The 24194-nt window shown below is 34.5% G+C and overlaps 1 protein-coding gene across 1 annotated transcript in view; it reads right to left on the bottom strand.

The window, feature by feature from the left end:
* The window catches only part of SLC25A12 (solute carrier family 25 (aspartate/glutamate carrier), member 12), a 50082-nt gene that overhangs the window by 23997 nt on the left and 1891 nt on the right, over positions 1–24194 (bottom strand). The window contains exons 2-8 of the mRNA XM_009894554.1: positions 20319–20461; positions 14957–15072; positions 5657–5796; positions 3364–3510; positions 2161–2299; positions 738–831; positions 10–94 (exon numbers count right to left, since the gene is read on the bottom strand). Coding sequence (XP_009892856.1) covers positions 10–94; positions 738–831; positions 2161–2299; positions 3364–3510; positions 5657–5796; positions 14957–15072; positions 20319–20428 — 831 coding nt within the window. The 5' untranslated portion in view covers positions 20429–20461. The remainder of the gene's footprint in view (positions 1–9; positions 95–737; positions 832–2160; positions 2300–3363; positions 3511–5656; positions 5797–14956; positions 15073–20318; positions 20462–24194) is intronic.

Genomic DNA, 24194 nt, shown 5'->3' with positions numbered 1-24194 from the left:
TTTACCTACCTGCCTCTGGAGTTCTGCCAAGTTGTAAGGTAATGCACCTTCAGCCAGTGGTGCTATTCTCTCAATATCTGCCATAGTTAAGCGCCTTTAGACAAGGCAGAGAAAAGTAAATTACTGTTAGATAAAACATCAAACATATTCAATACAGTACTCCTGGCCACACCCCACATAATACATCCTGAGTTTAAAAAAAACACCTGTCATAACTGAATGCACGTCTAAGAAGTCTGCTACACTGCAACAAAGAATCCTTAGAGTTAAAAGGGCATTCTCTTCTTGTACCTCCCAAGTGGAGATAAAGGGAGCTTGGATTATTCAGAAGCAAGTTCTTGATTGCTAGTAATAAGGGATACAATACACCAATTAAACTATTTCTAGGTATTCCTACCTAAGGTTTCACATGTGTAAAGACACATGCAAAACATCATCAATAATAAAGTTAATAATCCCAGTGTATTGTAGCTGTTTGGGACTACTGTAATGTATTGTGCCATTTTATATGTATACCTATAGTATGAAAATTAATAATTGTGCTTGATATACACAATTCACGTACAAAACCCATGAAGACACCAAAGTCAGTTTACACTGAATAAATTACTGTAATGAAATACAATGGAACACAAAACTTTTTTAAAATTAAGATGAAAATGAGTAGTTTTCACACAACAACAAAAAAACCCAGCAAACTAATGATATTAAAATGATAAAATTAATTATTATGTTACCCAGTAACACTGTATAAATCTGCAAGTTGGTAGAGAATATCTATTTCCAGTGGTGTAACTTGTCCAAATCGGATCGCAGAGTGGGTAAATTCCTCTGGATTTAAAACGGAAAGAGAGAAAAAGCAATTTTGTTATTTGTCAAATTTCCTCTTTAAATGCTCACAAATAACTTTAACATCATAAAAATGAAATCTGTCACCAAGAAGCAAAATCCATAATGCAAAGGGAAAAGATATCTTTAGGAGAACATCTATCTTGAAACAGGCCTTTTCAACACAGAGCAAGTCTGACTCCACAACTTCGATTTACGGTAAGAAAGTCAAAGTCAACAAAAAGCCTCATATTGGCAAGCTTAATAAAAGCACACCCATAATTTGTGATTGTTTCTGAAGTTCTGCAAGTCAGAACAGAACAGAATAATGGTCCATTATTCACAGCTTTAAGGGCAACTGGCTCATCTATTGCCATCATAACCAGATTTCTTTCTCTGCTAGCTCTGAATGACCCCAAGCTTAGATATTCATCTAGCCAAATTACACGACATGTACATGACATAACTGGCAAGCTACAGTGAGCAGTGAAAACACAGTAGCTTTTTTTCACAACACAAACCCAAGCAAGATGCATTTCTGCATCTGCAACCAAAAAACATTACTAGGTAATTTGTTAGCACTATCTGGAGGATGAGGACAGGCATTTTATGCTTTTCTTTAAGGACGAAAAGTATGCAGAGAATACGAACACAAGCCAAACAAAGAAGAAAAAAGAAGAATTTGGCATGCTTTTTACCACACATAGGCTTGGCTGGTCCCATCCATATAGGTAATAAAATCGGTGATAAAATCTGTCATATAATGACTACAAAAGCAGTCCACTCATGCCTGCGGCAAGACTGAAATATGACAACCTTTCATATGCACAGGGATTAGCTATGTCCTAACAGACAAGAACTATATATAAAACCACTCGGGCAAGTAAGCACTAAGAAGTTATAAATTATTACTATTTTTCTAAAAATGATTTAATCATGGATAAAGTAACTAAAGCTAAAACAACATGGAGATTACTGATGATGGATTTTCAAACTTAATCCATTCAATCACGTTCCCTAGGTACTTTCTATCTCTAAGCAATCATGCATCCCTTTCAAGGAGTGGTAAAATCCTCAATAATATACTGACTTGCAGTTAGCCATTCAAACTAGTAAGGCCAACACAGCTCCTGCCAGAATCCCAATTCTTCTGCTTAATGAGCTAGCTGAAAATCATACCTGTGAGGATGAAAATCACTCTTGAAACACTTTCACAGTAGCCCTAACTTTGCATACTGTTGCAGCTTCTGACTTGCCTTAACCCACATGCATCACCAGATTACAAATTGGACAGAACTAAAGAATTAATAAAATATAGGAAATATACTTTACCTTTTGTGACTTCAACATCTTTTCTTGTACCTGCTATATTACTGTATATCTTCCTAACAAGATCCATGTTATTCAAAAGGGCATTAAATGCATTGAAGTAGGAGAAGCTGACCTGATGTGCAACAGTTCCACCAGCTACCTTTAAAAATTAAATGAATGCAGTTAAGTGCCTTAAGCCCCTTTTACAACAGCTTATTACAAATTACAGAAAAATCCATTTGGGCAAATAAGGAAAGACTTAAAGACATCTTTCTATTCCTGTAATTTTAAGATATTTTTAACAGAAACATGAGGAGAGAATTATTAGACAGGATACTATTTTTTTTGGTAAAAACTGAACATTAGGAAATGATCAGGAAATAATATAAGCAGAATATTACTGAATTTATCTGATACACATACTAAACATATCACTGAGTATTTTTTTAATACTCTATTTCTAACAGAGAAATGCATGTAAATGCTACTTTAGATAAAGGCACTAACTGACTTCCTGCATCACATACAGCAGGGATCATTTATTTCAAAGTCTAAAGTTAGTAGATACTATAAATTTTACGGAAGACAGTATGTCTTATTAGTAAGGCAAGGCAAGATTTATAGGTAAAATAGTAAGATAAAGGTTATTACCTTATATTTCATATACCTTTCATTCTTACATACTTTTTTATACTATGTACTTTGAGTTTATAACTTTTACGTCATTACTTTACCAACAGATCTTGCCAGAGTATCACAGCTGTAACCATTCTATCTCTAGAATCTACATACTGATTTTCCAAATTCTGATCTGAAAAGGAGAAGAACGTAAGAGTACATAAAAGGACAAACCTGTAAGTAGTCTCCACCTTTTGAGATCTGTTGTATATTCTGTGTATAAAAACTAGATGCTTTTGTCCTAAATGAACATTCTTTCCATGCCAAGCACAGTTTGCCCTGTGTTAGTGGAAAGTATAGTAGACTAACTCAAACTGTTTCCAATGGCACTTTAAGCATGTAAACCAGACCGCCAAACTTTTCCACTACTGCAGCCAAGGAGTGCTGCCATGTTTCACCCTGCCCACTCTGTTAGGAAGGTGATAATCTCTAGCACCAAGGCAGTGATAAACAGGTAGGACAAGACAAAGTGGGAGAGAAGCAGTAACATCTTAAAACATTACACCTAATAAATACTGAATTCAAGGGACTTTTCTTTACACTTACTGAAACTAGATTTTCTTCCACAAATGGAGTTAGCATATGCGACCGAAGGGTAACCATAATGTCATTGAAGTCCAGCCCAGTTATCGTACCACTTTTATTTTTGTCCTTCAATGCAAAGGCTTGTCTTGCATGTTCTGACTGCAGCTCCTACAATGAATAATCAGAAATAGCAGATTAGAAGCAAATTCTGTAAGTCAATGTCCACAAAACTCTCACTAATTTCGTATTTTTACAGCATGCCTCAATACGTCTGTGCATGTAGACCACAGCCCAACTGTAGTTTAAACTTAGACAAGCTCAACTAAAACAAAAAGTCTGCATACTGGTTTTATCCACAGATTTGTTCCTCTGTCAAAGAAAAGTCTCCATTCAACCATAATGAAATATGCACATTCACTAAATGAATTGAGAAATAAACTTCCCATGCCCATGTCCTGTCTGCTACCTATTCCTTTATTAAATGCTTAACTGCTAGAGAAACTTCAGATATTGATCTTAAAGACTCGAAGTGAGCTGATCTCTTACACATCCACGATGAAATATGACTGGGCTATTATAAACTAATTCATTGTAAAGTACTTGAAAATAAACAGGAGGACAGTGAAGATTATATAATATGGATTTAGATTGCCCCCAACAGCTACCTCCCTTAATGTCAGAAATGGTCACTCATTTCAGGCAATTTAAAACTCTTATACAATCTGTAAAAACCTTCATATAAAGCACACTGCAGTAACCTAACCTCAAGATAATAATGATGGTTGTAAATTCTATGTCCAGAAAAAGTTGTTTCCTTCTATTCAAGCAAACAATAAAGCACATTGAGCTGTCATTCAAGACCTCTAGAAGCAGCTAAAATAATAACCATGTTCTGACAGACAAAAAGAAAAGGGCAAACTATCTAGCTTGTATCACCTTTACAGTAATTTCTCAAGTCTTATAACCTCAAGATCAAGGTTTTCTAGATGACAGTGCAACAAGTCCCAAAGCCTGTGAGATGCTGCTAGACCAAATAAGAAAAAACCTGATGCAAAAAAGAAGGGACAACAATACCTAACTTGTGTACATATTGACATTACCGCAGTCCATACTACCCTTCCCTAATAAGGGGGTTTATTATATGATGACAGTAGGAGGTTACTGTGACTTACATGACAGTACCTTGGAACAATAAATAAATAAATAAATAAATTAAGGAACAGAAATTTATCACTTTGCTGTGGGTTCCCAACATAAAGATTCTTCTCACTGGCAATCTGATTTTTTTTCTGCACTAGTGTCCCAAATTCATGCCATATCACTTAAAATATGCAGTATCAAACATATGACACAGTTTATTCCTTCAAAGTAACAACGAGTTATAATGCCACCTTGAAAAGACTGTGCCAAACTCCAGTATCTCAATTTACAATACAGACTTCAGATCTTATCTAGTTCCACGTGCTTTTCTAGAATCTGCTCTAGATTTAATTTTATCCTCGCCAATATAAGTAGTTTCTTGAGGTGATCACTGCAAGTTAATTTATGGAATTCAGTGCAATTACCTACAATTCTGCAAATTCATTTTCTCATGAATTATACAGTACATTTCTCCAACTTTACTCTTCCTCCATCCTTCATAAGTGACGTCTTCCTTTACTTCCTTCCAGTATAATGTTCAACTCAGAATACATTTTAAACTTACTGGCTTAGCAAAGTTCAGTTCTAGGACTGAGATCCTTTGAAGCCTGATCCCTAGAGGGTGCTTCTGCAACATCTCAGGAAAGCAGATTTGCCTCATGCAAAGCTGGCTGCATTTAAGACCAAACTCCCAATATATTTGTGGTAGAATGTATGCCATTGAGAGAAAAAAAGGGGAAGTAATAGGACAATGTTTATAAAAGAGATGTTAAAGAAGTTAAAATCTCTATATGGGAGGTTATATGATCAATAACAACTGGTTATATTAAGGATGCAATCTTTCTCTGCTAGAGGTTAGTTTTGCTATTAAATTCCTATGACAGAAAAAGCAGACACTCAACCCAGTAGAACAACAATCACTAAAACGGTTAATTTCATAAACAGTATATTTAGTCCCATTCTTTTCTAGGATAGCATTCAAGTTAAAGCACAATGAGTACACACTGCTTAAAGAACTGGTATGGAGACATAACAGTTCATCATAACTGTCAGGATGAGTATCAGATAATGATTATCACTACCACAAAAAGCTCAAAATTTATAATGGTACTAGTGTATTATTAGAAGTGAAAATGAACTTCAGTTCTACTTTGGAAGAAGGTTAATAACTGACCTCAAGAAACTGAGTGAACTCTGAATAGTTAAGATGCTTCTTCCTGTTATGTCCAAAATGCAGTCGAATGAACTCACAGTCCCAGTTGAAGGGGATTTGAAGATGAATAATAGTTTGTTCAAATATTTCTTTGACATTTGCTTTGAGAGAGGGAAAAACAACAAGTAAGCTTTGGGGTACAGTAAATCTACAAACATTCCAGGAAGGATAAAAACAAATGATGTTTTAAACAGCTGTTTAAGAAGTGTTTTAGTTTGTTAAGAATAATTGCTAACAGAATCTTTACAGACCTGTGTAAGAACACATTTGTGACACAACATGATACTTTCTCTATTACTGCATAAAACCTTGGAGTGAATGCTTTATTTAGTTTTAATTAAGAAGCAATTTCTCTCATACATGAAAAATAAAAGCTATTTTGCATCCTGATATAATAATCAATAGTGGTTCTCCATCTCTGCTAGGAGTCAAATTAAGCCCTTTATCAAGAGCACGAAGACCTGCATTACAATCTCATGCAATATTTGTCATACTAAGTATGGTTTGATTGAAACTTGATTATTACAATCACACTGTCTGACTATGTCTATTGAAGATAGGTATAAGAAATGCCATCTAAAACATATCATTAACTCAGCAGAAAGCGCCTTATTAAAAGCTTTTGATAAGGCCTTAGCACAAAAATCAAATCCTATAAAACATAATTGGTAGTCTCAGTTATTAAAATGTTTTAAGATAAGTGAAGATAGAGATGTCCTCTTTTAAATGAAGAAAAAAAATTGTCACTTCAGAATATGGAATTCTCCATATGTATACTGTGCAACTGAAATCTCAATGCCAAATGTATTCTCTGAATTCAGTCAAAAACCTCATCTGAAAAACAAGCATGCTCTATTCATATACAGCATTGCCATGCTGCAAAACAAGCCTGCTTTTTTGTGCAGATCATCCAACCACATAAACAGTATAACTGGACATACCATGTGAAGACTTTTCAAAATCTACCCCAAAGTACCTGAATTGATTTGTTTTTATCAACTAACCTAGAACCTCCTAACTACAAAAATAAAATTTGCCATATAGCTTATATTTAAAACAAAGTACAAAATATTTTAGCTGAAAGCACACCTCTTCTTTTATATGTTTAAACAGTTCTGCTAAAAGACAAAATGCAATGAGAAGAATTTTAATATCATTTGGTAATTCCATGAAGAGCTACTTACTTGCAGTAAATGTGTTGCTTTCTCGATGCTAAAGGACTAGTTGTTTCATTCATACTTTCAATTCTATAGCCATTCTACTAGTTCTAGATCAAATCTAGGAAAATAACTACATGGTTTTATCTTTTCAGTGAGGCAATACCACAGCCTTTCCAGAATACTGCAAGCAAAAGACTTAGGTTTTAACGACCTGTATCACAGGCTGGATGGGGCTTTGAGCAATCTGGTCTAGTGGAAGGTGTCCCTGCCCATGGCGGAGGGTTGGAACTAGGTAATCCTCAAGGTCCCTTCCAACCCAAAACATTCTATGACTCTATGAAAGGAAGGGCAATGTGCAGAACAATCTGTCTCAGAACGGGAATACAGAAAATAGGATTCCTTGGCTAGATCATTTGCTTCACAGTTACTTTGGGATTACATATTCAAAGGGGAGATTATGACTAGTAAGTGATTTAACTGTAATTTAGCCCCTACTTAAAGGTCAAACATAGACTATAGTCAAAAAGCTGCAATTTAAACCATAGTTTCCACTGCAAGGTGGGCTAAAGGAGTTCAGATAAACATGAAACTTTAAAAACTACCCTGACTGCTTGTGACTGTCCACTCATACCTATTCACTGGTATCAATATGCAAGGTGAGGGTTAAAAAAATGAGAAATAAAGCACCCGATACATAGTGCTAAACTAATTTATTTTGCCATATTTCCTTTGAAAGTTTTAATCTGTAGTAGATTCATTCATCATTGCTAGAGAGCAAGGAACCTGGAGATGTAAATATAAACTCCCCACCTACCACTGATGCACTGCAACTTCTGACCAAGCTATCTTGAGTCTTCATGTACTACAAACACAAACAAATCAGTGCAGCTCACTACTGAGCTCGTAAAATGGCACTGAACTGTGAACAGAATAGATGACAGTCCTGCTAAATTGGATCTATTGGCTTGGCTACTAACATACAAACAGGGTGCCAACTAGTGACTACTTACACACCTGTAAAACTGACTTCTAATACACACCCAGTTCTCCTAATGAAAACTTTGGAAGGAACGTGCTGAAGCAAGCCAGAAAATTTAAATCGTATTTTCAATTGTTTCCAGTGATTGCTCCTTTTAACCTTAGAGAAAGGTTTAAAAAACAAAGTCTCACTTTTTTCTTATAAGAAAATATTCGTACATGCTCATAAAGACAGATCTTCCAAATATTTTTAGTGAGACTTAAGCCCCATGTCTCTTCACAACTCTCATTCAAGCATTTAATGGTATACTACAATGGGGTTCCTACACTATTAATTTTTCCTTCTCAAAAACGTTTAAAACTAGTCGTCAACACATCACAAGTAAGATTCTTCAGCACATAAAAATAATACAGGTAAATGAATAAATTCATATTCAACAGTTGAGTGTATTGGTACTTGAAGAATCCCAGTAGCGGCTAACTAGCTTTACAGAATGGCATCCAGATTAACCTGTTGCTTCTCTGAACATTGAGGTGCCTTATCTGTTTTTCTTCTACAGGCAACCACTCACAATCAGTAATGTATAGTGCATCTATTACACTAGTCTGGGTTTTAGAATATCCTGTTGTATCTAATGCTTAATTAATCCCACGTTGGCTTTGTTTATGAAACCTTTGGGGTACAGGAGCAAAACTGTGTACTACTTGTGAATAACTGACGCAGTTAAAACTGTTGAAACTCTAAATACAATTTCCCAAAGCCATTTGGGATTCTCAAACATCTCTGGATAAGCACTAAAATTTACTATTTCTACCCAAGAGTAGCAATACTTTCTTCACAATATATCAAGAATACCTTTTTAATCCAATTTTGTTGACTATTCTCTTATATTAAAGGAAATAGCCACCACAACTAACAATTTGTGTGATGAGAAGCAGCAAACGGACAATCACATTGCAGAAATTATACATAATGTGATCATCACCTGCATCTTCAACACTTTGAATTATGATCAAATGTCTTATTTTTAATTTATTTTTTTTCATAGCAGAAGCAAAGCACTGACAACAAAGAAAACAGGTAACTTTAAGGTACAGACACAGGGGGTTTTTGCCTTTTTCTTTTTTATCTCCTTCAGTCAAAACCCAGTAATGCTTCTAAATTAAGATAAACTACAAGTACTTCAAATTTCCAACAGAGCTATTCTGCAGGGGGCAAACAGCAAATTATTTTTAAACCCTTTCATTTCAGTATGACATTTTACAGAATGCATTCATTGTCCCTATCCATACACGTTGCTCATTTACTAATGTCTTCTCCTACACTTTGCTCACCTTTCAACAGTGGAATTCTTTCCTACTGAGCTGATAACTTTCTTTCCAGGCTTATAGCAATGCATTTTCTTCTCAGATAGGCATATAAGTCAGCAGCCTGATGACATACTCAACTTACCATCAGCCCCAGGAACAATAAACCTACTACTCTAGTGCACTAGTACATTACCTCCAAGGCGACACGCATTCTCTCAAGATTGCTTCAGAATTTTCCCACCCAATCATTTTAAACAAATTATAGATGCCTGGAGCAGCTATCTGCAGGCAGCATAGACATGACTGGCTCAACCGCCATGAAACGCTGTTACCTATCAGGCTCCGGAAAATGATCTAAGAAAAACAAAGTTTTTAGGCAATACTGAATTTCACAGAAGGAGGAAGAATACTTGAAGTCATGAACACTAGGACTTGTTGAGTCTTGTTGATGGGGATGAGCTCAATACCCCAAGTAAGCGTTGACGTAGTACCTATTATTTTGACTTATCAGCTCCCCAGGAAGCAGAGTGGAAACTTCACACTATTTCAGTACCATCAATCTGTTAACAGAGCTCGCCGTTCCCTCTCACCAGTGATGGAACATCAACCATGCTTGTTGGAGAGACAAAAATATAAATTTGATCGTTTTAAGTACTAGCATAAGTATGCTAAAGGTTTGTTGTTTAATAGGGCAGGCTTTTTAAATCTGTCTACTCAGTCATCTACAGTCCCATTTGTACGTATTTGAGCCTTAATGAACATAATACATTTTAACATATTCTGTGCTGTTATGTTTCACTATTTCTGTTAACAGCAAATTTTACATATTTTAATTTTCAAGCATAAAATAAAAAAATCACAGTTAAGGGCAAAAAGACTTTTTTTTGTAGCACCTGATGCAACAGAAGTATATTAAACGTGATCCAAAAGTAAAAAATGGAATAATTACTTCGACATGAGAGCAAAATGACAAGTGGCAGGAAAGGTGAGAAAGCTAAACTAGAAATAGTTACATTGCATTTCTACCCTTATTTTCAAAGGATTAGTGATTCTGTTTAAGGCTAGTATTAGTGACAGTTGTAACAACAAATTGTCAATATATATAATTTTAATGTGGAGCTCTCCTTTTCTGTTCCCTCTTGCTGAACTATGGTTTTGAAGTTAATATTATATTATTATTATAAAAAATGAGGGGCTCCCATCCTGCACTCCTAGCAAGTGCTTAAAACTGTGGTTTAAACCTGAAAGAATCACACAACAGGAAAGAAACAAACAAAAAAATAAAAAATATGAGGACAAAATAAAGCTGTAACGTACAGTGATGTTTCCTACATTGTCTGCAAGAATTAAGAAAAAGACATCTTGAAAACAGGCACCTAACGTATGGCTACCAGGAAACCAAGAAAAATAGCAGCTCTTGTTTACAGCACACTTGATAAAAACAGGGTGTTTTTCTTATAACCTCAGATCTGTAGCCATGTGATTATGAGATTTTTTTTCTGATTACATTTTAAAAGATTTCCAGCCTTTATGACTGCAAATAATATTTAATAAAGCACAACTCTTAAGATTAAATCCAAATCCTAGCACTTTCAATCCATTTGCTCTTTTGGAAATGGGGCACAAGCGAGTACCAGGAGTGATCTGTGTTTCCTTAAAAATAATACTCAAAAGCTAAGAACAACATATATTCAACTCCCTTCTCTTGTTCTTCTCACTCATCTTCTTCCAGTGTTCTCAAACTCTATGACCTGATTAAGGGAAATCTGAACTTTCTCTCCCAGATTAAAATTTGTTTAAGAAAATAGATGGACAAGATTTCAGTATCACTGTATACCCAACTTTTGAAAATATTACACTGATGTTTATTATTTCAGTTCACCAATATCATGGTAATTTTCACATAGTTGCATTACTAGGTATCCAACCCCTTACTACCCCCAGTGCCTTTAAAAAAAGAGGCCATTATACTCTGCAAAATATTGTTAATTAGATTTTGAGTTGCAGCATGTTTTTAAAAGCCTTATGTTCAGTTCCACAAATGTTTTCCAGTTATCTCCAAAATATGTAAAAATTCTGAATACAGAAGAAACACAAACATGAAGGCAGTAAAATTGTTTCAAAATCCCATTATTTTATCTCTATCTTTCTATCCACTCCAGCATGGGTGTTTAAGCAAAAAAGTGTCTCTGAAACTCTCCAGTTTATCAGAGAATGGCTTTCTTTGTGGTGACTCTACAAGGAAGAACAGCTGGAAAAAGCCTGGAAATTGTACATCCCAGTTAAAAGTGATATAGTCCAGATCACTGTATGGTTTGCCAAAGTGATAAATTGCAAAGAATCCTTTTACTTCCAGTTAGACAACCTATTTTTGAGAGAAGTTTCAGTGGTAGTCTGAGACTTCACCTTTTAACCACAGTAAGGATTATCTGCTTCAACATGGAAGCAAATCAAACGGCTTGAGCAGATTTAATATTTAGGTTTGGTTTAACCTGAATTCAGGTCAAAAGACTTGCACAGAATAGCAATAAAAGAAAGTTTCCTTTGTACAATAGCATTAATTTTATGAACTGTTTTTAAATATTTCACTCATGTTAAGTAGCTTAGTCAGTTACATCCCACGATCAAGAAAGCACAGTAGCTGTCCATCTTCTCTGACTACAGATAACAACCCACAAAAAGAAAGACAATGCATGCAAAAAAAACCCACTTTTCTTTATCTGCTTTAGCTGTTACCTTTAAAATATTTTAGAGTTAAAGCAATATTGTAAGAGCTTATCAACAACACATTTCCCATAAAATATTCACCTAGGAATAATTTATGAAGACATACAATAAAAATAAAGCCTTTTTTCCTATTTCTCCATGATTAAAAAGTCATTTAAACTACACTGGCACTTATATCAAGGAGTTATTAAAATATTCATTTTATTGCTTTTTACTCCACACTGGCAGCAAGTTCAGTGCAGCTGAAACATGTAAATACGAGTACTGAGCATGCTGTACAGTTTACTCATACAAACTAAGTCAAATTTTACGTTCTTGCAACGGACCTACTATACAAATATTGCAGCATACTATCTGCACTTTTACAAACGTCATTCATACAGAATTTCTGGAGTCCAAAACTCCTGGAAAAACATTCCAAAGCAGTAAGAAAGTAGATGAGATTAAAGTGACAGAAGGCCTCCTGTTTCAACAGTCCAAATTAACATATGATATTGCACAGACAAAGACATTGATTAGCATAGCATAGCCGACAAGTATTTCTACCAAATAGTTTCCAAAGAATCATAATATCTCTGTCCTCTTCCATTTCTCAACTCATAAGACAGAGGTTCTTCTGTAGTACAATTTAATTAACAGTCGCCTCATTGGAGAGTTGGAAGCTAAAATTCTGAAGAGACACGTGGCAGACTGAGGCTAAAGAGGACCACAGGAAGCTAAAGTGCTCAAGTATGGTCCGAGTCCCTATCAGTATATAAATACTTAAAAGCAGATGTGAACCTGACTGGAGCAACTTACTTTCAAATAGAGCCAGCCCTAAAAAACAAGTATGATGAACTTTCTCCAGGTAACTGAAAATTTGATTAGATCAGGATATTGTTTGAAAATGCCATATAGTCATACCCAAATGATTTTGGGACATTGTCTCACATCCAGTAAGGCCGGTGTTGGGTTCATGTTACTGGCCTAAGAGACACAGGTTGATTCTGTATTCCACTTTCCAGCACCTCCACCCCTTGTTCCAGATGCACAGTGCAGAAAAATCTCAGTAAATCCATGTCACTCCTTGAAAGACTTACTGGCTTGAGTCAGCTTTGGAATCAACACAATCACATCCACATAGCATTGCATCTGAGCTAGAAGCTCTTGACTCACGTTTGCTCACGTTTGCTCCCATAACCAACATGGTCTATCTGCAGACTGGATACATTACACACTCATAAAAGAGAGTTGACCTGACTGAGAGCAATTCTCACACCAATTGTCAAAACTTACTCCATTTCAGTGTATTTCAAATAATTTAATACAACTTTTAACTTTAGGACCTAATTTTACATATTCTCCTGTTTTTACATGAAACTGAACTCCGTGCCTTTCTGTTTCTGTGGTTTGAACACGAAAAGAGGCCAGGATTCATTTAGAAAACAGCCTCTATAGGCCACAAGACCGACTTGGAAATTGACTCCAGAGTTGCTACATTCTGAATATGTCATATATTGTCATTCATATTTTTCCCATGTGCATTAATTTGTATCATATGCCTACGAAGTAAAAATAAGTAGCCCATGTTACAAACAACAACAACAAAAGAAAAAAAGCAGCAGTAAATGTGGGAACGGCAGCACAAAAAATATGTACCACTGATGTTACAACATACCATTAAATGCAGTAATAATTGCAAAAGAATTAATTTTGTAAAAACAAGAAACCAATAGTAGATTTTCATTTCCCTAAAGAGTTTCCTATTCAAGATTTATCAGCCTTATAAAAAAAATTCAGCGAGAAAGATATGGAAAAAATCGTGCCATTTTCTGTTTTACAGTTTCTCTTGTTTGTGTAGTTCTTTTAGCCTTTAATATAATGATGTGGTCATAAAAATAACAATCCTCAGTCTGATTGAGGAATCTGTATACAATCTGAAATCACTTTTTGTTCATTTATGGAACCAGCTATTTCAAGTGTGTTCATGAGAGCTACAAAGTGCACATCCCCATTTTGTGAGATTATTAAATATACCATCATTAACATGGTCACACAGATTATAGTAGTTTGTCTACTTCCTAATGACTGCATTTACTGATTTCACCTTTACTTAAGTTCTAAAGATTTTATTTTCAAGGTGTTGTGTATGCAAATTGCTTAGTATTTGACCCTTCATTTAACGATGCACTTTAACAGACATCATAAGTCAAGCGGTTTGTTTCCATAAAAAGAAGGTTTTTTTCAACAAGTTGCAACAATTTTCATAAGAATGAAATAGTACAAACAGCAAGTGGTTACAAATCCAAGCATGTTTTTTTTTTTTATTGAGAGCTTTATTCTTTTGGATAGAAGTAACATTTAATTCTCATTGCATTTTATTAAAATTCTTAGCATTGATTTATCTAATTTTCATAAACATATGAAGTTTTAAAAATAAACCCTAGTCCTCCTTAAACTGCAATGTTAATAACAGTTATTTAGCAACATCATAAAGCAGTATAGTTAGCCTAAAGAATTTTGTCCAATTACTAATGTATGTGATTAGGGGGGAAAAAAAACTAACAAAATTTAAAGGCCATATTTTCTTCCTAATTTTTCAAGTATATGATCTAGTTGGAAGCTACACTCATAACATTAAAGTAAGATTTGCTCCTCAAGAAAAAGGAACACTAAACTAGGACTTCAAAAGATTAGACCTCCTTCATTGCTATATCGAGCTGTTACTGTATCTAATGACAATTCTTCAAAGATACACGGAGATCCAGAACGTATTTCAAAAATCCCTCATCATTGAAGGAGTTCAAAGTCCAAGACAAAGAATTAGACTGAGGATGACACTGAACAGAACAAGATTGTATTAACTCCTTCAGAAACATGAAAAATCTTGATTCAAAAAGATAGAGAAAAATACATTTTGTTTCTGTGTATTTCTTAAGCTTGTATCACTTGAAAGAAAAAAAAAAGTTTTACTCATGCAAACTCTCAGAAAATCAGTCCAGTACTGTACAATATGCATTTCTATGCACCAATGGTGATGAACCATTATTATGATTTATACAATTATAATCACGTTCTTAAACTGTTTTTCTTTAGATTTTCTTACCAAATGTTACTTCGCCATTGCCACTCTTGTCAAATAACTGAAAAGCAACAATGAATATTGCATCTGGAGTACACAAAACAGATTCAAATGCCAAAAATTCTTGAAAGGAAATCAACCTACAAAGGAAAACACAGAAGTTATAAAGATTTCAAAAAAATATGCACAATACTAATGATATTTTGTGTTTGATGCTCTAGAAAACTGTGTGACTCAATTATTGAAATAAAATTCTAATACAAAACATTAAGACCTCACACTAGAAACTGAAAAAAATATTTGTTACATTTAAATAGTTACTTAACCTTTACGCAACTCAGTTTCTTCCTCTATAAAATGACTGAATTCTTCATATCTATCAACAACAAAATATAATCAATTCTCAGTGAATACCTACAATTTATTACCTTGTAATTATAAACGTAAGGAGACAGCACTTAAAAATTAAGACATAAAAAACCCACAGAAATTCTACCACCATGAAATTTACAGAGTTTTCATTATAATACTAATTTATATATGTATTTCTACTGAGAAGGAAAAGAGAGTTTAATGCAAGTATAGGAATATACTATACAATATATATATCTTCTTAAAACAACATATAACTTCATAAAAACCAAACAGGTTCAGAAAAAGTTGTACTTCACTCTGTATATAGAAAAAATATTACACTTCAAATATAACATGACCCACAAAGTCGTGTACTTGAGGACAAGAAAGGAAGAAACTATAAGAACACTTGGACATATGGACAGTCAGACATGACCAAGGCAGGGATGGACTTAAGTGTAACAGCAGATCACAAGATTCTGAGTTGTGTATGCAAGACAGTCACTATACAGAAAAATGTAATTCAGGATGCATTAGGAAAGCTGTTTCAGCATGAGATAAGGGAGCAGCGGTATCCCCGGGTAGGGTTCCCACAACATCTCTGGAATACTGCACAGAAATTCAATTTCTTGCGTTCAACACATATAAACTCAGACTTGAATGTGTGCACAGGTAACTTATCAGGATAATCATAAATAACTTTTCTGGTGGAACTCAGCTTATTCTGAAAAACAGAAAAAACATTTAGACAGGATCCTAATGCTGTATGTAAGAACAGCTGCAGAAAGGTAAGACCTAAACCAGGAGAAGATAAAGGATAACGTTGGCACAAGAACAAAATCACATACCTATAAAGATATTTAGAGCAGGCACATACTGTGGCCTTTCCAGCATACTGCAAGTATAAACCTTAGGTTTTAACAGCAGACTTGGTTTATTAAAACTACTGTGTGTTTTCATCCTTGTAAAAATAGGGGACTTATCTTGATGACTTCAATATTCCATCCAGTTACAAGTTCCTGAGCTCAGTTTATGGAAATAAATGATAGGATGTCTATTGAGCATCAAATAAATTATCAATGGAAATAAGAATTTTAATTAAAATTTTAAAATTAAATTAAAAAAATACTATTTCAGTAGATGCTGTTAAAACATACAATATCACTGTAGATGGTACATTGTCCTAGAAAATGTACATAATCAATCTGAATTTAGTACTTTTCATAGGAGATCATTAGCTCAGAGTGATTACTTTACACATATACTGCTTACTGCTAAAGAGCAAAGTATAAATTCTGTTCCCTATAGAAAAAAAAAATCAAGCCATACTATTCATTATTTTATCTAGTCTTTCTCTGTCAAAGCACACCTAAAGCAGAATTGAGATACTTTAAACAAGGTTACATATGGTAGCATTCTCGCATATATGCATTACACAGAAAATACAGGAAAAAAATGTAGTGATTTTGAAAGGACTTAAGATACGGCAAATATAGAATTATGATATTAATTTGTCACACTTAAGCCACAAAAATCAAAGATGCGAGAATGGTTCTTCAGATGCAAAGTCAATTTCTTCCAAAGGATGATCTTGATAAATAAGGGTTTAGTATCAGAGAAATAGAATGTCCTCTAAAATAATTGTAAATAATATAATTTCAAAATATATCTCACATACAAGCATAAACCTGACACACAAATTAATTCCTAACCAGGAAGCTTTATAACTGACAGAATCAAGTGACGATCTCTGTAGAACGCATTCGTAGAAGCCTGAATCTGAAAGAAGCCGTCTTCAGAGGTCTCACTTTAACAGTGCCTACAGCAAAAGGAGACAGACACATTCAATTTCCTTTCCATATATCCAATTTGCAATGCCTAAGAGCAGGGGTATCCCCTGTGATCCTCCATTATCCATTGGGGCGGAGATAACAGGAGCTGGATTAAACAGAATGATGGAGCTTCCCACCCAAACGCTACTCAAGTATCATTCAGTGAACCCGTTGCATTACAGAGTCCATAACGATATCAAATCACTCACCTTTCATTTTATCTGTAACATTTTAAGAAATTTCCTTTCCTCTTACTTCTTCTGTTCCTCTTCAAAGGCACCCCAAAGCCATGTGTTTACAACTCTTCTCTATCTTTCCTTCTTTCCTACTACAACTCTTTGCTCTTTTTTTCCCACACAAGACAGCTTTTAAATGTTATGTATGGCTCTGTTGTGGCTCTCAAGTGTGTCAACTCTTTCTTGAGGACTTAGCTTAAGAAGAACACATTTCCAAATTTTAAGAACGATATGCTGATAAGCAGAGTAGCCAGAAACAAGCAATTGAAATGAAAGTCTGAACGACTACTGTGAAATTTTGAAGGTTTGAAGGCAGAAGAACATCTTTGATTTTAAAACTGCAATACCCACAAATATTAATTAACTTATGTAATTAGGAAGCTGGTTTTGGCACACATATATAAGTGCATTATTCAGAGAGGATACGTATCCTAATTTCTAAAGTAGTGCCTGCAGTCTGATGACATAGGAATGCTTACCTACAGCATCGTTAAAATCCCATTGTATTAAACAGACAGCAGACAAGGCAGTTTAGGCCAAATTCTAATTTAGACCTCATCACATTAATTTCTCTGAACATGCATTTGTAACAATGAGGACTAAACACTTGGAAAGTGAAGACTCATCAGTTTTAAGGACTACCTTACAGAGTTCCACTTAAGCAAACCAGTCTTGTACGGTAGTAACGGGAGAAGGCAGTAGCACTTGGAACAGTTAAATAATTACCATCAGGAAAAAGTAAAAATACATTTTTTTAAACATATGCCTACAGACAGCCAGTTCCAAAATATGCTTTTTTTTTTTCTAAAGTGCCAAACATAAAAATAAAATAAATAAAAAAATATTAACAAAGAAAAGTTACCAAACCCACTTTGCATGTTTATTTGAAGGGTAAGCAAGGCTAAGAGAATATGATAGCAGATATAGGAATTAAATTTCATTACAGAACCCAAAGCTTTTCAATGACTGGCTCTGTGACTTTGGGCTGTCATTTAATTTACAAATGTCTGTATGGAATAGGACTCCTGATACTTCCTCAGACTTCATAAAGCAACTTTAAGTCCTTGGAAAGATGTAATGCATTCTGGAATTCAGTTGAAGATTATAATAATTAGTCATGCTACAGATTAAACTCTCTGTGCAGATGATATAGTTATGAGACTCTGGATTTTGATATATTACAGCTCACTACAAAAGGCAGAATGTGAATGCAAAAATAAACATATAATCCAATGATGATGATGGGAGTGTAACAAATTCTTCACATGAAATACAGATTAGAGATCAATATAGACTGGAACATTTAGGAAAATAAGTTTCTGACAAGTGTCAACAGGTATTCATACAGACAAACATTTTGTATTGCTGACCATATGGTCATAATTCCTATTACCACTGTTCCCATACAGAAGTAGATAAAGCACACTTACCCATATTTGATTACCTCATTTCAAACGTCACCCATATTTAAAAAAAACAAACAACAAAACAACAAAACAAAACAAACTTATATTCACAGAGAAAGCAAGAAAAAAAGTGATGCATCAACGTAAAGTTCTGTTGTAGCAATAAAACAAATTACTGATTTCTTAATGTAAGAAAGATTCTTTTATAAAACATTTCCTGCAGAAATGCACACTGTAAAAGATAACCAACAGCTTTCAGAGAAACAAGATACTCAACGTGTTGGTTTACTAGTCATCAATTAGATGATTACTTCGACAGATACATACAAAATAGCATTTTCAATCCATAATAATGCAACAAACTGCAGCCATGTATTGCAAACAGAGACAGGTTATTTGGATTTACCAAGTGTATGTATATATCAAATGTATTATCAAAATACTGCAGCTTTATAAAATAAAAAAAATCATGTAACGTTACATCAAACAGGAGATCCTGTATTTGTTGTTTAGTGTAAATTGTATATAGCATATACAATTTTATTTGTAAAGCACAGATATTGTGAAAACTGCTCAGGATACTATGCAAACTAATAAAATATTCTAAAGCAGAACACAGGAATATAAAAACACTTAAGCGATGTCAAAGGTCAGATTTAGATTCACAAATCCAAGGAGGTCACGGGGCTTTCAAATTTAAGTTACATCCCTATATTTACAAATGTATTGTATACTGTTTTAAAAGCAACTTTCTCTGTTCTCCACAAAATACCCACTCCCTTCTGCATTCTTGACTTCTTATGATTCATCTTAACCTTTTCACTTTACTTTAACAATGTCCACACTTCCTACTACAATCCAAGGCCAAAGCTAGAAGCCTACATAAAGCAAGAGAAAATGGTCATTTGAAGAACAGTGAGTTTGAGGGTACTACCTCAGTGGAGTGGACATTTTGTAAATTAGTTTCAGAGAACTGTCTAAAACCAAGTAATATCATCTGTAAGCAGAGTTGGAAAAGCTTTATGTGGCGTGACCTTATCTTGATTAGGCAAACACCTTCTTCCTTCATAGCGTCATTGGTATCTCTCTCTCCTAATAGCCAGCACTTTAAAAAACTACTCAACGGTTTGATTTGAATTGCACGCTACAGAAATAAGAAAGCTTTTCCATATTTCCATGTTTCATTACAAGTACTGAAAACTCTACGTAATACCTGATCATTGACGTGAGTATACAGAAAAGAACTTTTCCAAGGCAATCATACTACAGTAAACTTATTTGCAGTTCAACTTCCTCTGCATTTGTAGTAACTGTTAAAACTCCATTAAAACAAATCTTAATTTAAAAAATGCATTGACCTCTTCATTGCTTAACACTGTATTTTTTCCCAATTTCCACAAATTTATAGTCTATTGTACTTGAGAAAAAACTTATCATCTAAAGAAGCTTGAAGCGTAATAAAATCAATAATGTATTTTAGAAGATGAAATTACCAAACTCATTCACTTATGCATTCACCCATGCATTACAAGCTTCTAATGGAAAGCAAAATTCTCACCCATCCTTTGTTTGATCTGCCACTCCAGCCAACAGCTGCACTGTTTTAGGATTGTAACGCGGATCTGTATAAAGTCCTAGGTATTTTTGCACAAAATCTTCTGGGGTCATGTAATGCTCGCCATCTTTCTCGACACTGGCATACTAGAGTGAAAATAAAGAACAAAACCACACAAACAAAAATGAGTCCACTTAGGTGCTAATTATCAGTGATTACTAAAGCAGTATCTTTACTGAGCATCACTTAAAATGGTGCACAACTGTCTGCATGTAACTGCTCTGAAACCAAAGGGCTTGATTAAACTAATAGTGTTACTATACTAGTTGTGTACCACAACAATCAGATTATCCCTGTAGAATAGATGTGTCCACGTAATGACCAATATCTTCTAATAAAAAGACAATTACATCTTTTCAGAAACTGTCAGGTAATTGCATAAATTTATAAAATTTGCAGCAATGCTGTAGCTTTCCATTTGCAGCTACATGGTGAAAATACAGCACATAAATTTTCTTAAAATTTCTAGTAGCAGATATCTTCTGAATAATTGTTCTGGATCATTCTTATAGTTATCTTGGAAAATATATATTATTTCTCTTTTTTTTTTTTTGTGAGAGATAACTTTACAGATGAATTTTTATCCTGTAACTAACAGGTTCGGCATTTTTCATTTAAGTGAAAATTGACACACAGACAAGAAGAATTTGGGTAAATTGAAATGTTTCACATTGATTATGAGTTTTAATTTTATTAACAATAAATTTTCAAATAAAAATCACAGGGAAATTTCAGAATTATGTAATTTAAATATTAATAAAATTAAAAATAAAATAACCAAGTATATCCTTATTACTTGTACCCCAAAACAACTGCTGCATCTCTGTATCAGTATTCTTACTGATTACTTTTCTGTTTCAAATCATTAATCACTGGTTGTTATCTATAGGTCAACTTTAAATTAAAAGTTAACTTCTTAGCATGAAGTAAGTTCCATGCTCTCAGCTGTCCAGTTACACTGGGTAATGCCAATCTTGAACTAACAAGATGAGGAAGCAGGAGTAGAAAGCATCACAAGTGATGAATAAAAGGGACATGTATTATGGAAGTTCACACCCCTCAAATCTTGTTTCCAGATGGCAGTATAGTTGCAGGAAAAATTTTTTGTAGTTTATTTATGGTATGACAGTAATCTTAGAAATAAAAGCTAAATTTTCAGATTTCAAAGTTAAACTATGTTTGCATCCAGGAACCCAGGAAAGTAGCTCACAAAAGACTTTTAGCTCCCTAAAACCACTGTGACCCAATCCAATTTGATGACTGAGTTTGTTTCTTAGCATTTTTGCTCACAAAACCTGTATGCAAGCTTATTTAATAGTTTAAAATCCATCTCTTCTGTTCAGTCTCGACTGTACAGTCTACTTGTACACACAATGATTTAGATGCAGACCTTCAAATGCATACATAGAACTGTTCTGAGAAAGTGAAGTTACAAAACTACACAGCTGTTTAATTAGAATTTTGATTTACAATAAAAGTAGTGATTTTGAATTCATTTGTAAAAATGTATTTCACCTTTCTAGGTTTTAGTCATTAAAAGATGACTACATAAGCATTCACTGCAGAAAAAGAAATACCAGACCCCCCCAAAACCCACAGTGCAACATGTATGCTAGTGAATTCAAACTTCAATTAATGGCCTTATCTCTAATTTGTAACTTTTCCACTATATACCGCAGTATCTTGATTTAGTTGACACAGCTTTATGTGAAAGACTAACAAAACGGGCCCTTACTCTGCCAGGGACTCACAGGAATTACAATATTAACAATAAGACCTCCACACAATACCTGTTAAGGTGTTAACACTCCATCACGATAAATGGGATCATTCATGTGTCTCATGAGTGTTTCAGCTGTATGCAACCCAACCAATTTGGTCAGGACAGTATTTCAGCATAAAGGAGCTTGCATTGGTACCAATGCCTGCTTAATTATCTCCCGTACCTCTTCCACAACACTGGCCACTGACATCACCTCATCACCACTCCCTCTTCCACCCTATAGCTATGACGACAGCCATTTGCAAGACTGCGCTGTAAAACAGGTTATTGAACTAATCCAGAATTAAAATAGATTTATTTCCACAAAATTAAGAAAACAAAGCAGTGGACAGGAATCCTTTAATTCAGCACTGCTGCCAACATGACTATATCATGAAACTGTTGCTTCATTGAGTCAACTCAGAAGGTTGTCTTCTCAGTCCTGTACACAAGTGACTACAAAATGCATTATGAAGCACAATTCTGTTGCAAGACATGCAATCCAAAGAAAGTTTTATGCATGAAGGACGATCAAACATGCAGAGTATGGAGCGTATCTTCAGGAATAACAAAATTCAACTGTATGACAGCAGAGTACGTATCAAAGAGAGTCAAAATCTAAATGTCATAATCTTTTTTTCTTCAGACACCAATTTATCTGAGTTTATTACAAACAGTGAATTGTTTTACAATAAAAACTGTGTGTAGGAAGTTCTGTGAAAAAATTTTGGAGATGAAAATAATTAACTGACAGACACATTTTGCTCCGTATGAGAAGGTCATGGTATTTTGAAAGAGTTTGGCAGCGAGCCAATAAATTAAGGCCTGACAAACTAGCTAGGCTATTCCCTTTCAGCATGTATTTACACTTGTCCTCAAGTTACCTTTTCACCATACAACTTAAGTAAAAAATCTTTTAGCACAAAACAGGCAATTGTAAACTTTATCTTAATTTGCACATAAAACATAACACATCAATTAAACCTGTATTTTCTGTATTCTGTCTTGAATTATATTACTTTGTAACACAAAATTCTTACTATGTATTTGTAGACTGTCTCAGGTAAGCACTTGATGAATTTGCATGAGACTTCTTTTTAAACATCACCGCATAACACGAACACACAAAAACCCTACACTGTACAATATAGTGCTAGGTATTGCCACACTTTCAGAAACAATGCTGTCTTTGAAAAATTGGTTAGTTTTCAATTTAAAGGGGTTTCCTATCCCAATTATTTTATCTGGGAAGAGGAGAAATCAGTTCCAAAACAAAAGAGACCTATGGGTACTCTTAGCATATTTTTTTAAATTAAGCTAAGCTATGAGCAAGAGACTCAGGACATTTGGCGGGGGGGGGGAAGCTTCCTGTATTAAAACTGGAAATGTTTTTGTTCCTTTCTCCACCTTGCTGGAACAGGTTCCACTTGCATTCAGCAGGCAGGGAATAATTTAACTATATTCCCTGAGGGCTGACTGTCTTGCATAAGAATAAAGAATGAAGTCTCACTAAGAAATCTGATAACTGTTGTTCTACATAACTCTTTTTTTATTAGTGAATTTCTATTTTGTTCTTTATGGTTATTACTGAACTCAGTGGTCAGCAAACACCTGAAAGGTAAATTGACGGTGCACAAACACCAAATTTCAATGCCTACATTTCATAGTTACAGGATTACATTGAAATAATAGCACATCTTTTTAATACAAGTCAAACTTAAGATTTTTAACAGATTAAAATAATAAAAATAAATATATAGCAAGCTTCAGAAAAGTCTGAGAGAAGGGTGAATATCAAGCATCCATTAAGATACAACTTAAACTGCATGGACAGAGGACACACATTGCATTAGAGGATACAGAAGGAAATTTAAGTACACTCTCTATGAATAAGGTGGATGACGAAGAGGCCTAGAGTTCACATCTTCCCTTGCACCCATTTCCAAGGGAAGCCAAATTTAGGAAGGAATGCACGCCCTTTAGCTGAAGCTCACAGAACAGGCCGGCACCCTCAGCAAAGAGCACAACATGCCTGACCCCTGATGCGTGCAACACTC

The sequence above is a fragment of the Charadrius vociferus genome, unplaced genomic scaffold (genome assembly GCF_000708025.1).
Source record: "Charadrius vociferus isolate BGI_N301 unplaced genomic scaffold, ASM70802v2 scaffold161, whole genome shotgun sequence".
Taxonomy (NCBI): Eukaryota; Metazoa; Chordata; class Aves; order Charadriiformes; family Charadriidae; genus Charadrius; species Charadrius vociferus.
This window is presented reverse-complemented; position numbering and strand designations above follow the sequence as displayed.